General features: G+C 33.4%; 1 protein-coding gene and 1 pseudogene across 15 annotated transcripts in view; one reads left to right on the forward strand and one right to left on the reverse strand.

The window, feature by feature from the left end:
- Positions 1–13997, forward strand: part of DZIP3 (DAZ interacting zinc finger protein 3) — a 95292-nt gene that overhangs the window by 39976 nt on the left and 41319 nt on the right. For 12 of the 15 annotated variants that reach the window (XM_025051034.1, XM_025051066.1, XM_025051040.1 and 9 more), the window contains 6 exons: positions 1138–1239; positions 2763–2855; positions 3656–3708; positions 9355–9431; positions 11098–11715; positions 13810–13842. In XM_025051034.1, the coding sequence (XP_024906802.1) occupies positions 1138–1239; positions 2763–2855; positions 3656–3708; positions 9355–9431; positions 11098–11715; positions 13810–13842 (976 nt within the window). The remainder of the gene's footprint in view (positions 1–1137; positions 1240–2762; positions 2856–3655; positions 3709–9354; positions 9432–11097; positions 11716–13809; positions 13843–13997) is intronic. The other 3 variants (XM_025051075.1, XM_025051079.1, XM_025051072.1) reach the window with 2 other exon arrangements.
- LOC112485228 lies at positions 7523–7643 on the reverse strand (annotated as a pseudogene).

Below are 13997 nucleotides of genomic sequence, written 5' to 3' on the forward strand. Positions count from 1 at the left end.
TATTATCATATATCAAAATAGTGTTTAAAAAGAGTACTTGGTTTAATTATAGTGGTAATGCAGTTGAGAAGTTGAGTATCTCTGAGAATCATAGTAAGCTTGAATTATTTATATCCTGTGAGCCAATAAAAGAGTGAATTGGTTTTGCTAAGGTTTTTATAACAAGTTGTGTCTCTGAAGTTATGATTAATATCCCTGCCATCATACAGTGGAAATTATCTAAAATATTCTTTACAGTTAGAAATGTTATTTTATATTTATTGAAATGCATTTTACTAAGGAGAAAGGTTGTCAGTCCTGAAGAATTATGTTACTAAGTAAGTGATTATTATCTCTTCTATGGGCCTTGGGAAGAAAAAACATAACTAGCCTTGATTTGAAGAAATTCAGTAAAGTCCTTCAAGTCTAGTTTTCACTGGATCTATCAGAATAAAACTGAGAAATCACAAGATAGGATGAGATATGACTATCAGTGCATATCTGACACCACCTCTAAAAGATAATGGAACTCTCAGTTGAAATGAGTGGATGTTCTGGAATTAAATATGTGGCTATAGGGGACGTAAGGAGAAGGGCTGCCTAAAAAACATCGTCTAGAGAATGACAGTGGGGAAGGATTTTATATGTCTTTTTGTTTTTGTAAAAAGGAAAACTCAGACTGAAAGAATACATTTTATACTGAATTACAAATAAAAATAGCTATTATAATGGGAATATAAAAAGAGAGAGACATGATATGTACAGAAAAATGGAGTCGGTGAGGAGGAGGAGAAAGCCAAGATCTATTCAGTAGAGTAAATCAGGAATTGGGAAGTGGGCCTGGAAGTACAATGCTTAGGGTGGGGTAAGTTCAGTCTTGGTTTAGGTGACATGGTGAAATAGTTACAGTTTGCCAGGCAAACATCAGGGTTCCAGTCACATGGACAATATGTAGTGGCAGGAAGTCCTGGCCACAAAGTTTATATTTTTGTCATCCAAGCAGTCTACGTATTTAGAGAAGCAGAGCTGTAGTTCGCAGGGAGAGTACACTGGGAAGGACAAGAAACTTGTAAAGTTAAAAGTGACTTAAGGTAGTATTTTGTCTACCTATGTGAATTCCTATTTTCATGTCAACAGCTTACTTTCATTCTTTTCCAGGGATTTTTTCAGTTAATGTGCAGTAAAAGCTGCTGTGTTTATTTCCATAAAATTTGTTGGAAAAAGTTCAAGAATTTAAAATATCCGGGTGAAAATGATCAGGTACTTTATTTGTTTTTCCTTCAAAACTTTATTACAGCATATTTTCCTCTACTCTTTTCTTTTTTTTCCTCTTTCCTCTTTATTTCTTTCTGTTCACATCCTTTCTCCTCTATTTTTCTCTTTCCATTTTTCTTTCCTTATTCTCTCTGATGCTTTTGTCCTCAACATTCGTTGCTCATCATCACCATTTGTTAAACAGATCTTTGTAGGGGATACTCTGCTAGTAGCTTTGCTTAGTGATTTCTAGCAATTTGTTCCTTTCTCTATACTCTTAAGTTTATACTCTTAAGAATAGAAATATTGACCTTAATTTCAAATGCATACAAGAAGCTGCAAAACTGTTACTCTGGGAGCATGAAATCTTGCTCCTTGGAAGTTTTGCTCAAATAAACTCTTATAAAATTAAAAATATATATATTGTATATAGTCACATAAAGGACATAGAATCAAAGAAAAGAATTGCTTAATAAACAGAAAGGATAATTATGCAATTTTAAGGATAATTTCTATTTTAAGGGTAGAGAACAATGACATTTTAGTCTTCAAAAATCTATTTGTAATTATTTATATTTGTCTAAAATTGTATAACAAAGTTGAATTCTTTTCCACTAAAAGTAAAAATTCAAAGCCTGGTTCTATATTAATAACTCTTTGGTGAGCTAATGACCATAAGTTGGGTCTATAATGTTTGGTTCTAGAGTGTTTACATTGTACAAATGAAAAACTCTAATAAAGCAATTGTGATATAGTAGAGCATTTATTGTATATGAATCTGGGTTCAAGTCCAGATTGAGCCACTTAACTAGTTATTTTTTTTTTTACAGTAGGCTGGTAATTTAACTGCTCTGAGACTCATTTTTTCTAAGCCATGAAGTAAGGCTAGTAATACCTACTTCATAAGGTTGTCGTGAGGATTGACAGATAAAACAGATGAACTTGCATTGTTTTACACTAAAATCATTGTATAAAGCATTATTCATTTGTTTAAGCAGTGTGTACTTTTAACTTTCTCTGTTAGGACAGTCAGTATCGCTCAACTTTAAAAGAAAAGTTTAAAAAAGTAGGAAACTTAACAAGAGGAAATAAGGTCAGAACCAGAGAAAAGACTCACATTTTTATTCTCTTGTTTTCATTGGAATCCTCATATATCTGACGGAAACTCAGTATTCCTTTTTATGCTTACTTAAGTAGAACATTTTACTCAAAGTTGCTTTCCCTCTGGACAGAAAATACATCTTAGGCTAGAAAATAGCTACTTGAAGATTTCGAAGTGGAAATGATGAGAGAGAAAAGTGCAATCACACATTTTAAATAGGAAATCCATTAATACGTGAGATGGACTATCTTTGAATAACTAACTCTCAGATGTTTATTCAGATCTTTTGTTTTACCATCTAGCAACAGTCGCTTCCAACTTTATTGAAATAGATATACGCATCAGTAATTGTTTTCTCTTTTTATTGTTTGTATTTTTTCTTTTCATAATTTATTGTTTTTTCATAATTTATTGTTGATAACTTTAGAGTTTTAGTGGGAAGAAATGTTTGAAGGAAGGATGTACAGGTGACATGGTAAGGATGCTACAGTGTGATGTACCTGGAATTGTTAAAATCTTGGTGAGTATCTTTTTCTGATTTTTCTTACTTCTTTTCACTGGAATGGTATTTTCGGCTTCAAACACACTTGGGAATCATAATATTAGTATTCAAGCCTAATTCTCCTTGATGGTGACTAAGCATTCTGACTTTTCTATTACTTTGATTTCCCCAAAGTAGTATTTAAATGGTTCTTAAGAATAAGAAAATTTAAAAAATAAAGACACACACAAACATACCTAGAGAGAGAAAGAGAGAATGAGAGAGAGAGACAAAGTAGGCCATGGCTGTACCAATGAGAAAAAGATGTCATGAACCAAGAATGCTAATCTAATTCTGTGCCACTGAAGATTAAAAATGCTTTTAGACTGGCCGAACCTCTTTTAGTCTATAAACATCTTCCAGTGAAAATATCTACGGAAATCACCTATACTACCTGTTACATAAAATGTATTCAAATGATATCTATTTTATTTTTTAATTAATGAGATAACTTGTTGAATTTTTAGTTTATAAGTAAATAGACCAAAATTATAAATAGAAATATGTATTTTCTTTTTCTTTAGTTATACTCTTTGTATTTTAGATTTGGCATTTAAATCCTATAGAGATGTAAAGTAAAATTGCTTTTTAAGGTAAACTCTATTATAGTCTGTTGTTTGATTAGGATTGTTTATGGCTCACCTTGTTACTTCTGTTTTATTTATATTTTCTATAGCTTCATTCTCATTGTGTTTTTCAAACATTAAGGCTACGAGTAACATTAAAGAATTTTGAAAATTGAACTATTTCAGGGCTCTTTTTTTTCTTATCATTTCCAGTTTGAAGTTGTGAGAAAGGACGAATATATAACCATTGAAAATTTAGGAGCAAGGTAAGCTTGAAATAAAACATTCTACTTTTTTTCTGAGCTGCTTATGTTTTTCAGTTGCTGCTTCTGTGTTTTTGTCGCTTGTTAGAGCACCATTAAATTTAAAGGTAGTATTGTGTGGGAAAATGGTTTTTAATTGATATTTGTCTCACCCTCTCTCTTCTCATTTTGTAGACATTTAAATTAAAATGCAGGAAAGGAGAAATTATGTTGATACTTTCCCCTTAAGTATGAAAATAATCTTTTCCTTAAAACAAACATTTTTAAAGTTATTTAAATTAGGTCATTATGATATAAAAACTTTCTCCTACCTTTTAAAACTCATTTAGGCCTCTTAGCTTGACTGACAGTTAGAATCGTCTTGTTGCTTAGATGAGAAAACTTTATCACAGAAGAATATACAGTATAAGCTGGAAATAGAGTGTTGTTATTCATAGAGGTATAGAGTATTGTTATGGAAATTAGAAATTTCAATATAAAAACTCCTAATCTATTGATTCTCTTCTGTTTTAAAAGTAAATGTCTACGGTTTTTCAATCTATCAAGGACATTGCATTGATATCTAAGGCATTAGTTTTCCCTTATGAGCTAAATGAAACCCAGATCTTTATCTCTCGCATAGATCACACTCCTAAAATCTAGATATATCAGCCTGCATGCTGGATATCTCCACTTTTATTTTTCAAAAAGATGTATAGTTCAGCATGACTGCAACTGGACTTGCAAACTCTTCCCAACACTGTTCTGTAACATTTTTTAAGGCCAGTCAATTCTACTTTTTAAATATATTGTAAATGCCTCCTTTCCGTACTTCCACTAAACTAAATGAAGTTATTATTTCTCTCTTGGAATTCTGAAACAGCTTCTAAACTGGTCTTTCTAAACTAGCCTTAACTTTCTCCAATCTATCATTTATGTAGCCATCAAGAGCACTTTTCTAAAAGGAAAATTGAAATATATCACTTTTTTGCTTGAACGTATTTCAGAGGCTTCTTGTTGCTCTTAAGTTCAGACTCCTTAGCTTGGCTATTCAGTCACCTTGGTCCCTGCTGACCTCACTAGTATCATCTCTTGTTATTCTTTTCTTACTCAATATGCAGCAACTATACTGGGCTTCTTTTAGTTCTTGATTGTTCCATCCATTTTATCCCTAGGCCTTGCCTAAAATACTCTACTCCTTTGCCTGGTGAAAGCTTCTGAAAAGCTTTACTTAGATTAAATTAGGTATTTCTTGTCTTTTTGATAATAGCCATTCTAACAGGTATGAGGTGATATATCATTGTAGCTTTGATTTGCATTTTTCTGATGATTAGTAATATTAAGCACCTTTTCATATATCTGTTGTTTATTTTATATCTTCTTTGGAAAATGTCTATTCAAGTCTATTATTGATTTTAATTTGGATTTTTTTTAAATTATTGAGTTGGATAGATTCCTTATATATTTTAGATAATAACCCCTAATCAGATATATGATTTGCAAATATTTCCTCACTTTTTTTCCTTTTTTTTTTTTTTTACCTGCAATCGTTTATTATTTGAAAGACCTTAGATATACAAGTGGAAGCAACACGTGTTGTCGGGAGTTTAGCTAGAGCAGGAACTGCTAGAGTCACTTATTGGAGATTTATTAGTTTTTTTTGGTGGTGTCATGCTACATGATTCTTCATGATCTTTGTATCCATTGGTATCTGAACATTTGAGTATGTGGTCTCTCCTCTTGCAGACTTTAGTTTTTATTTTAGTAGAGAAAGAACTTCACCAGTCAGCTCAGCTTGGGGTATTGGATGAGTCAGCTGGTAGTATCTGTAGATAAGTGTGGCTTCTAGTTACATGAAGCCACAGCCTGTGCTTCAAGGTTGGAGATGAGGTTCTTCTGGCTGGACTTCATGGTTGGGTCAAACTTGTGGCTGGGCTCCATATTCAAGTGGAGCTGCTGGCTGGACACCCTGGTCAGGTGGGGCTGACAGCTATGTTTTACAATTAGGTAGGGCTCCTAGCTATGCTCTGCAGTTACCTCTGGTCATGTAGGTTTGTAGGCTTTGATCCTTTTCAGGGCATTGCCACTGGGTGAATTCTGTGATTGGGCAGGGCTTTAGGCCATGGCCATAATTGCTTCTGGTTGAGTGGATCCTCAGGCTGAACAGATGGTACTACTGACTGGACTTAATATTGCAGGTGGAAACACAGGCCAGGCTTCATGGTCAGATGGGGTCTTAAGCTGCACTCTGAGATCAGGTAGGGCCACAGGCTATGCCCTGAGGTTGAGCAGGGCCACAGGTTGTGCTTTGAGATTAGGAAGGTTGTTAGCTGTGCTCTGCTGTTGAGTGAGGTTGCTGTCTTGAGTGATTCTTGCTAAATTTGAGCTATTGAGGATATGAACAAGGGTGGGGCCTAGTTAAAAAAGAGCCTGACTAGAGTTTGGTCAAGGAGAGAATCTTTATTACCAGATTCAATTTCTAATATGTTTAAAGGATTTCTGCACTATGTTCCTAACAGATATTGATCCACAGTTTTCTTTTTATACTAACTTTGGTGATTCTGGATATGGTGTCAAGATAATGCTGGCCTCTTAAAATGAGTTTGAAAATGTTCCTACCTCTGTTTTGTCAAAGAGTTGCTGAGAATTGATACTGTATCTTTTATAAATGTTTTAAACATTCACCAGAGAAGCCATGTAGAACTAGAATTTTCTTTGAGGTTTTTTTTAAAGTAGTAATTAAATTTCTTTAAGAGACATATGGCTATTAAGATTATTTTTTTCTTGAATGAACTTTAAAAGTTTTAGTTTTCAGGGAATTTGTCAGTTTCATCCAACTTATAAATATTCATATGATCCCTTTATCTGTAGATGCTAGAGCGATGTCACCTTTTTCATTCCTGGTATTGGCAATTTGTGTTTTTTTTTTCTTTTTTTTCTTGATTATGCTGGCTAAATGTTTAACAATTTTGTTACCCTTTTCAAAAATCTGGATTTTTAAAAATTAATTTTCTCTAATATTTTTCTGTCTTTAATTCATTGATTTCTTTCTTTGTTATGTCCTTCTGCTTGCTTTGGGTTCAGTTTGCTCTTTATTTTTTTTTTAAGGTTAAAGTTTCATGACTGATTTGAAACCTTTTTTACCAACTAATTTCCCTTTAAGGATTGGTTTTTGCTGTGTTTCTTCACACATTTTGATATGTAGGCTTTTTTTAAATGTTTCAATTCAAGTTTTTTTCTGATTGTGTGTTTGTGCTTTTTAATTGCCAAATATCTGGGGGATATTTCAATTATCTTTCTAGATATTGAATGCTAGTTTAATTCCCTTGTGGTCACAGAACATATTTTCTAGCATTACAGTCTTAAAATTCATGGAGATTTATTTTTTGACACCTAATATTGTATATTTTTATTAATGTCTCATGCATTTGAAAAAAATCTGTATGCTGCTGTTGCTTTTGTTTAGTGGAATAGTCTGTACATTCGCTAAGTTGGTTTATTAGTTTTATTTCTGTATTCTTTATTATTTGTTCATTATCTGCTTATTTATTATTTATTATCTGTTTATTCTTTCAGTCACTAAGTGTTGAAGTCTGATATCAGTATTTTATCTTTGTCTATTGTCTATTTATGAATTTTGAAACCACTAGATTCTACATAGATATTTAGGGTTATTATCTTTTTTCTTTTTTTTTTTTAGGCGAGGCAACCCTAGGTTGACCTCATAGATCGCAAGGACCTTGTCAGTTTACAATCCCTTATGTATGTATGTATGTATATGTTTTTATGTATGTATGTATGCATGTATGTATGTATGTATGTATGTATGTATTTTTTATGCCTCCAGCACCTGGTCTTCCTAGGTAGAGTCTCCCATCCAAGTACTAACCAGGCCCGACCCTGCTTAGCTTTCGAGATCAGACAGGATTGGACTTGTTCAGGGTGGCATGGCCGTAGACTTATCTTTTTTTTCTTGATGATTTGACCCATTTATCCTTCTGTAACATCCCTTGTTACCATTGATAATACTGTTTTAAGCCTCTTTTGTCTGATATTTATATGGCTATTATAGTTTTCTTTTGATTAGTATTTGCCTGGTATATCTTTTTGCATTCATTTACTTCAATTTCTGCATATAGTTTCTTATAGACAGTATAGGTCTTGCTTTTTTTATATCCAACTTGACAATGTCTATGTTTGAATTGAATGATTTATTCCATATAAATTTGCAGTAATTACTGATATGGTTGGATTTAAATCTCCCATATTTTTGGTTGTGTTCAATTTTCATCTATTTTTTGTTTTTAATTATCTGGGGTTTTTTTTCCTTTTTTTTTTTTTTTTTAGTGTTTGCTCTCAGACTTATGCTATATATTTTTAACTTAGAAAAATCTATTTTCAAATAATATACTACATCACATATAGTGTACAAATCTTACAGTAAGTAATTCCATTTTTTCTCATCTTTTGTGCTGTTGTTGTCATGTTTTACGTCTGCATATTTTGTAAATCCCATAATATATTATTACTTAGAAGTGTAGTTTAATTTTTTTGTTTGGAACGTTATATACATTTAAAAAGTTATGTTTTCTATGCTTTTTAACTATACATTGTTGGTGTGATTTATTCTTACTATTTTCATTTCATTACTATAATTTATTATATGGCTATACTACTTTAATTATTCTACTACTGAAAGACTTATGGGTTATTTTAAAATTTAGGTTGTAATAACAGCGCTATGAAGAACATTCCTATACATCTCTTCAGGAGTATATGTGCAGAAAATTTTCCAGAATATACAGCTGGGAGTAGAATTGCTCAGCCATTTATACCTATTTTCAACTTTACTAGATTTTGCTGAACTGTTTTCCACATTGGTTTTACCAGTTTACACTCCCACCAACTGTATAAGAGAATTCCTCTTATTCACTAATTTTGCTTATACTTCATATTGTTAGAGTTTAAACTGTTTCCAGTGGTTGGCAGTGTTATTGGTGGCACCGGAAACAAAATCAGTTAAAACATCCATCACCGAAATCTCTGTCCTCATTAAACTTATATTCTAGTATTATCTGAGTGTTTGATTTTTTTGTTTTGTTTTCTGAGGAAGAGTTCATTTCAGAGCTAAGCCACAAGTTTTTTCATCTGTTTTATGGCAACATTTACTTAGTGTTTAGTCTATTTAATAAATTTTGCTACTTTTCCCTGAATTTTTTCTAATTATTTTTATTGATGTTACGCTAGTTTCCCTCTCTCTTTTTTTAATCACGTGTCATTATATGAGTTGAAGTTTCTTGGAATAGCTGTTAGTAGGAAGATTCTGTGGTAGGGAGGGCCTGAGAGAAGGTCTAATTTTGCTGTTTTTTAACAATGTAAAGTTTTTTTTTTTTTCTGCAACCATACAGCCTTCTTGCAGATAAGATAGATGAGTGATTTTTTTGAAGAGGGGGCGTATGAAATCTAGAAATTCTACTTGCCTCTTAATTCCAATGAAAATGACAATGCAGAGTTGTCATTGGTGGTTTTTGTTTGTTCATTCATTTTTCTCCTTTGCTTTTAAATTATTTCTAGGAGGAAGAGAAGAAAGTGCTCACTTACTTAACGATGCTGATACCAAAAATCTGACTGACTTTGGTATTAACTGTAACAATTTTTTTTCACTTTCAGTTATAAAAAGTTGATGTCTCTGAAGATAACTGATACTGATATAAGACCGAAGATCAGTTTAAAATTTAGTACAAAAGGTATTATTTTATTTTTATATGTCTTTTATCAAAAAATATGTTTAAATTTTTGACTTATTCTGTAAAGTATCATGCCATTAACAACCATGTGTTTATTTGTGTTTGTCATCCACTGGGCATCACTTGGCGTAGGCTGGAATTCATGGACAGAAAGATCAGCAAGTGTATGGTTCTCACATTACCTAGGCGTCCTATAGAGAGGTTTGCTAGGTCTGGTGCATAGCTCTGACTTCACAGAGAGTGGCTTCAGCAGATGTTCCCTACTAACCCTCCTCCCTTGTTGCATTCCCTGTTAATAAAGCAAAATGGAAGGAATGAACATTTGGGGCTCAAGGCAAAGTAATCTAAACTTAGGTGCCAGCTGTTTAGGACTGTGCTAGTAAATGGCAGCTGCTCAGCATTTGGAGAACTTACGGGCTCCTAGTCCCATGGAAGAATAGTTTGGAAGAATAGTTTGGTGGCATTCCTTCTTGCTAGGGGGAATGGATGTCCCTGACCCTAGTCTGCTTTTTATTTGGCAACTCAGAGAAAACTCTCTGAGTCATTTGCTTTGTAATTTGCTTGCCCCTACGATGTATATCAGGTATATCAAGCAAGAATATTAGTTTAAATTTCTCTTGAAACACAGAATCATAAAGGGTAAAATAATAAAGCTGTATTTTGTGATAAACACATTTTAAAAAAATTCAGACAACAAATATGCTATATTCTACATTCTTACTACTTTCTAATTCATCTTAGTCTACTTTCCTCCTTTGGAAGTGCTACTAAATCAGAAAAATACCAAACAGGTCAGTCACATGCCTTATTCCATTTCATTGATGAAATATCCACTTTATCATTAATCTATTTTTTAAGAGGGTAAGAACATAAGGTTCATTAGATAAGTGTGTCTCAAACTTTAATGTATTTTTAAATCATCTGGTGATTTTGTTAAAATGTAAGTGCCAATTCAGTAGCTCTCAGGTAGGGCCTGAGATTCTCCTTTTCTAACAGACTCCCTCCCATGTGGATGCTGAAGCTGCTGGTCTATGGCCTACGCTTTGTGTAGCAAGGCATTAAATCACTTTATGTTTCTTGATATCATTCTTTGTTGTATAATATGGCAGCCACTAGCAATATGTGGCTTTTCAAATTTAAATTAAGTATAATTAGATAAAATTTCAAACTTAGTTTCTTTGTCAGACAGCAACATTTCCAGTGTTCAATGACTAGTGGACAGTGCAAATCTAAAACATTTTTATTATAGCAAATTCTGATTAAGTAAGTGCTGATTAAGATAGACTATAATTGCCTAAGTAAGGTATAATTAAACACTGGCAGTTACAATTCTTAAAAATCTTTAGAATTGAAGTCCTAATATTTTTATGCCATTTGGTTGCCAAAGCTCATTTACTTGAACAAAACCCTGGATGGTTGAAAGGCTTCTTTGGTGATTAGTATTTGTGATTACTTTTGCTTGTGAACATGTTTTTGTTTGGATTTTTTGACTAGTAGACAGATAGCAGCATGCTTATTGAGCACTAGCTGTAGCAAAGCACTTTACTGTACTTCATTCTTTTGGAATAGTCCCTCTCCTACAGGAGCTTAGAATGTAATAAAGGGAAACCACATAGAAAAAGAGCATTAATGTGGAATGTCTTGACTTCTCAAAATTCATTTTCAGATGAGATGCCTGTCTTCAAACTTGATTATAATTATTTCTATCATCTGCTTCATATAATTATTATTTCTGGTACTGACATTGTCCGGCAAATATTTGATGAGGCTCTGCCACCCCCTCTTTTGAAAAAAGAGCTTCTTATTCACAAGAACGTGTTGGAACCCTACTACAACCATCTTTGGACAAATCACCCTTTGGGTGGAGCATGGCATCTGCTTTATCCCCCAAACAAGGAGCTACCACAGTCCAAACAGTTTGACTTATACCTCCTATTAGCTCTCATAAAACATTTGAATGTATTCCCTGCACCCAAAAAAGGCTGGAACATGGAACCACCATCTTCTGATCTCTCTAAGTCTGCCGACATCCTGAGGCTGTGCAAATACAGGGATATACTCCTTAGTGAGATTTTGATGAATGGTCTCACTGAGTCACAGTTCAATTCAATTTGGAAAAAAGTTTCAGATACTCTTCTGCGCCTTGGGATGAAGCAAGAGGACATTGACAAAGTGAAGGAGAATCCCATTGAGAATATCGCTCTTGATTACCATCAGCTGTCCATCTACCTAGGCATACCAGTACCAGAAATCATCCAGAGGATGTTATCCTGCTATCAACAAGGTACAAAACAATTATTTACTTTAGCCAGTAAACTTTCATCGAGTGTCTGCTATGTGTCAGACACAGTGTTAAGGGCAGGAGGTGTAGTGAGCTCACATTCTTGGGACAATAGACTCATCAAGAAACTAATAGAAATTATAGTGCTAGAGATGTTCCAGAATACCATGGAAAATCCTAGCCTAAGAGAATCCAAGAAAACTTCCTGGAAAATATAACATTTAAGGAATTCCTAAATCATATGTAAAAGTTAGCCAAGTGAAGAAGATGGAGAAGAATGTTTCAGAAGGAAACAAGAAAAAGGTATAGAAACAAAAATATAATGCAGGGAACTAAAAAGTTTGACCTTAAAGTAGGTTAAGTAGTGGATCGTAAAGGTATTAAAGTAGGGGAGCATTCATAGAAAATACATTCAAGAGGATTTCTTTTACCATGTTGAGGAGTTTGTATTTTCAAAAAGGAATTGTTGAACGTTTTTTAGAGGAATTTTCTCACTTCTACAAAATTAATGATGCCTAAAACCATGCAATACTGATACTGTGTGTTTCAAGGATACCATTTCAGACTCCATGAGTATATGTTTCTCTACCTTTCTAGCAGAATCTTGATGTTAAAAAATTCGACAGCTATCTAGTGGCCATGGGTAATTTTAAAAATTAGGTAACATTTATGCAAGTATCTAAAGGCAGCAGTGGCCATTCCTAGGCACTGTATTGATATGGAAAAGACCTCAGACCACCTTTCCCACATTCCAGGATAGTCTCTGAGCTGTCATCGTGGAAAGCGGAGTTCAAGGCACGTCAGCATCACTGAAACCCTTGTGCTATTCTGCTTGACTTTTCCTGATCTTGTTATTAGCCATACAATGTGGTGAGCAACTAATGACCACACTGAAGCTATTTAAACATACAACTTGCCAAGTTTCTAGTAATTGTTGAACTAGTTCTTCAGAGATGATTGCTAGGCCCCTATCCCATTTCTTTTACTAAGGCTCTGGGATACCATTATATTTTCCTGCTTAACCCTTAAGAGCTTTCTTTGAGTATAAAAGAAGAGACTGCCGAGTTTGATGGTATAAGAAAGTGAGACAATAACCGTTGACTTATAAATTACACAGTTTTTTAAAAAAAATACATTTAGTCTATTAAGATTTTAAATGACAAAAACATAAGAATATAAAGGTAATATTGAGGAAAGTGCTTTGAGCACTAAATAAATTCAAGGTTATTTCAAGCAATTCTCAGGTAGTTTGAAGAGCTTATTGAAGTCTCCTCAATAGAGGCTTTCCTAACATCTTATATCTACTTCCGAGTAGTTATTAAAGCTGCAGTTTTCATTTGTGTATCCGATTATTTGATTAATAATCCATTGTCCCTAGTAAATATTTATGGAAGTTGTCTTTTTTCTTCATTTAATCTCTAGAGCCTGATATAATATTAATGGGAAAGAAGGGAGTGCTATCAGGATCATTCATACTGCTAAAGAGGGGATGGGGGTTGGGGGGCTGGGAGAATGGAGTGAAGGGTTAAAGAGGTACAAATTAGTAGTTGATAGATGGTCACAGGGATGGGGAACATGGCATAGGGAATGCAGTTAGCATTAATGTAATGGCTAGGTGGAGAGCCAGAGGAGAGAAAGAGCAATTCGAGGGATCGTTTTATAAACTACATAAATGTCTAACCAATGTCCTGTATACTTGAAACTAATAATAAAATAAATATTTTTTTAAAAAGTCTCAAACTTCAAATGGAAGTTTACTTCATAACTGGCTATTAAATACTTTCTGACCTTAGACTTTATAAATCATGAGACTTTGTTGCTTGGTTTAAAGTGCTTATATTCTAGGCATTATCTGTTAAGAACAATCAAAATATGTTTACTTTTTTTTGTTTAATCATGGGTTTATAAACTTTATGTTATAATCCAAAGATCATGCCTATTTATACTAGATTCATGAGTGAAGCTAATTATTTTTATAGTTAATTATAAAATTACTTGGTGCAGTGTAAAAATCTTTTGGCTTTTCTTAGTCCCAGGCAGATATTTGTTGGTTGTATCTTCAGTTGCATATCTAAATGTTTTCTTTATGTATCATAGGAATTGCTCTACAGTCAATAACTGGCAGTCAACGTAAGTATGTTAAAAACCTAAGTGACCTTTCAATTTGAGATAGCAAAGGGGTCCCTATAAGAGAGTCTTACTGTATCATAAACTGCAATTGTTATGAGCTTGGAAAATCATGTTTTCAAATTATTATTAGCAGAATCTAGTATGAGCCTTTTTAC

The sequence above is a fragment of the Pteropus alecto genome, unplaced genomic scaffold (assembly GCF_000325575.1).
Source record: "Pteropus alecto unplaced genomic scaffold, ASM32557v1 scaffold270, whole genome shotgun sequence".
NCBI lineage: Eukaryota > Metazoa > Chordata > Mammalia > Chiroptera > Pteropodidae > Pteropus > Pteropus alecto.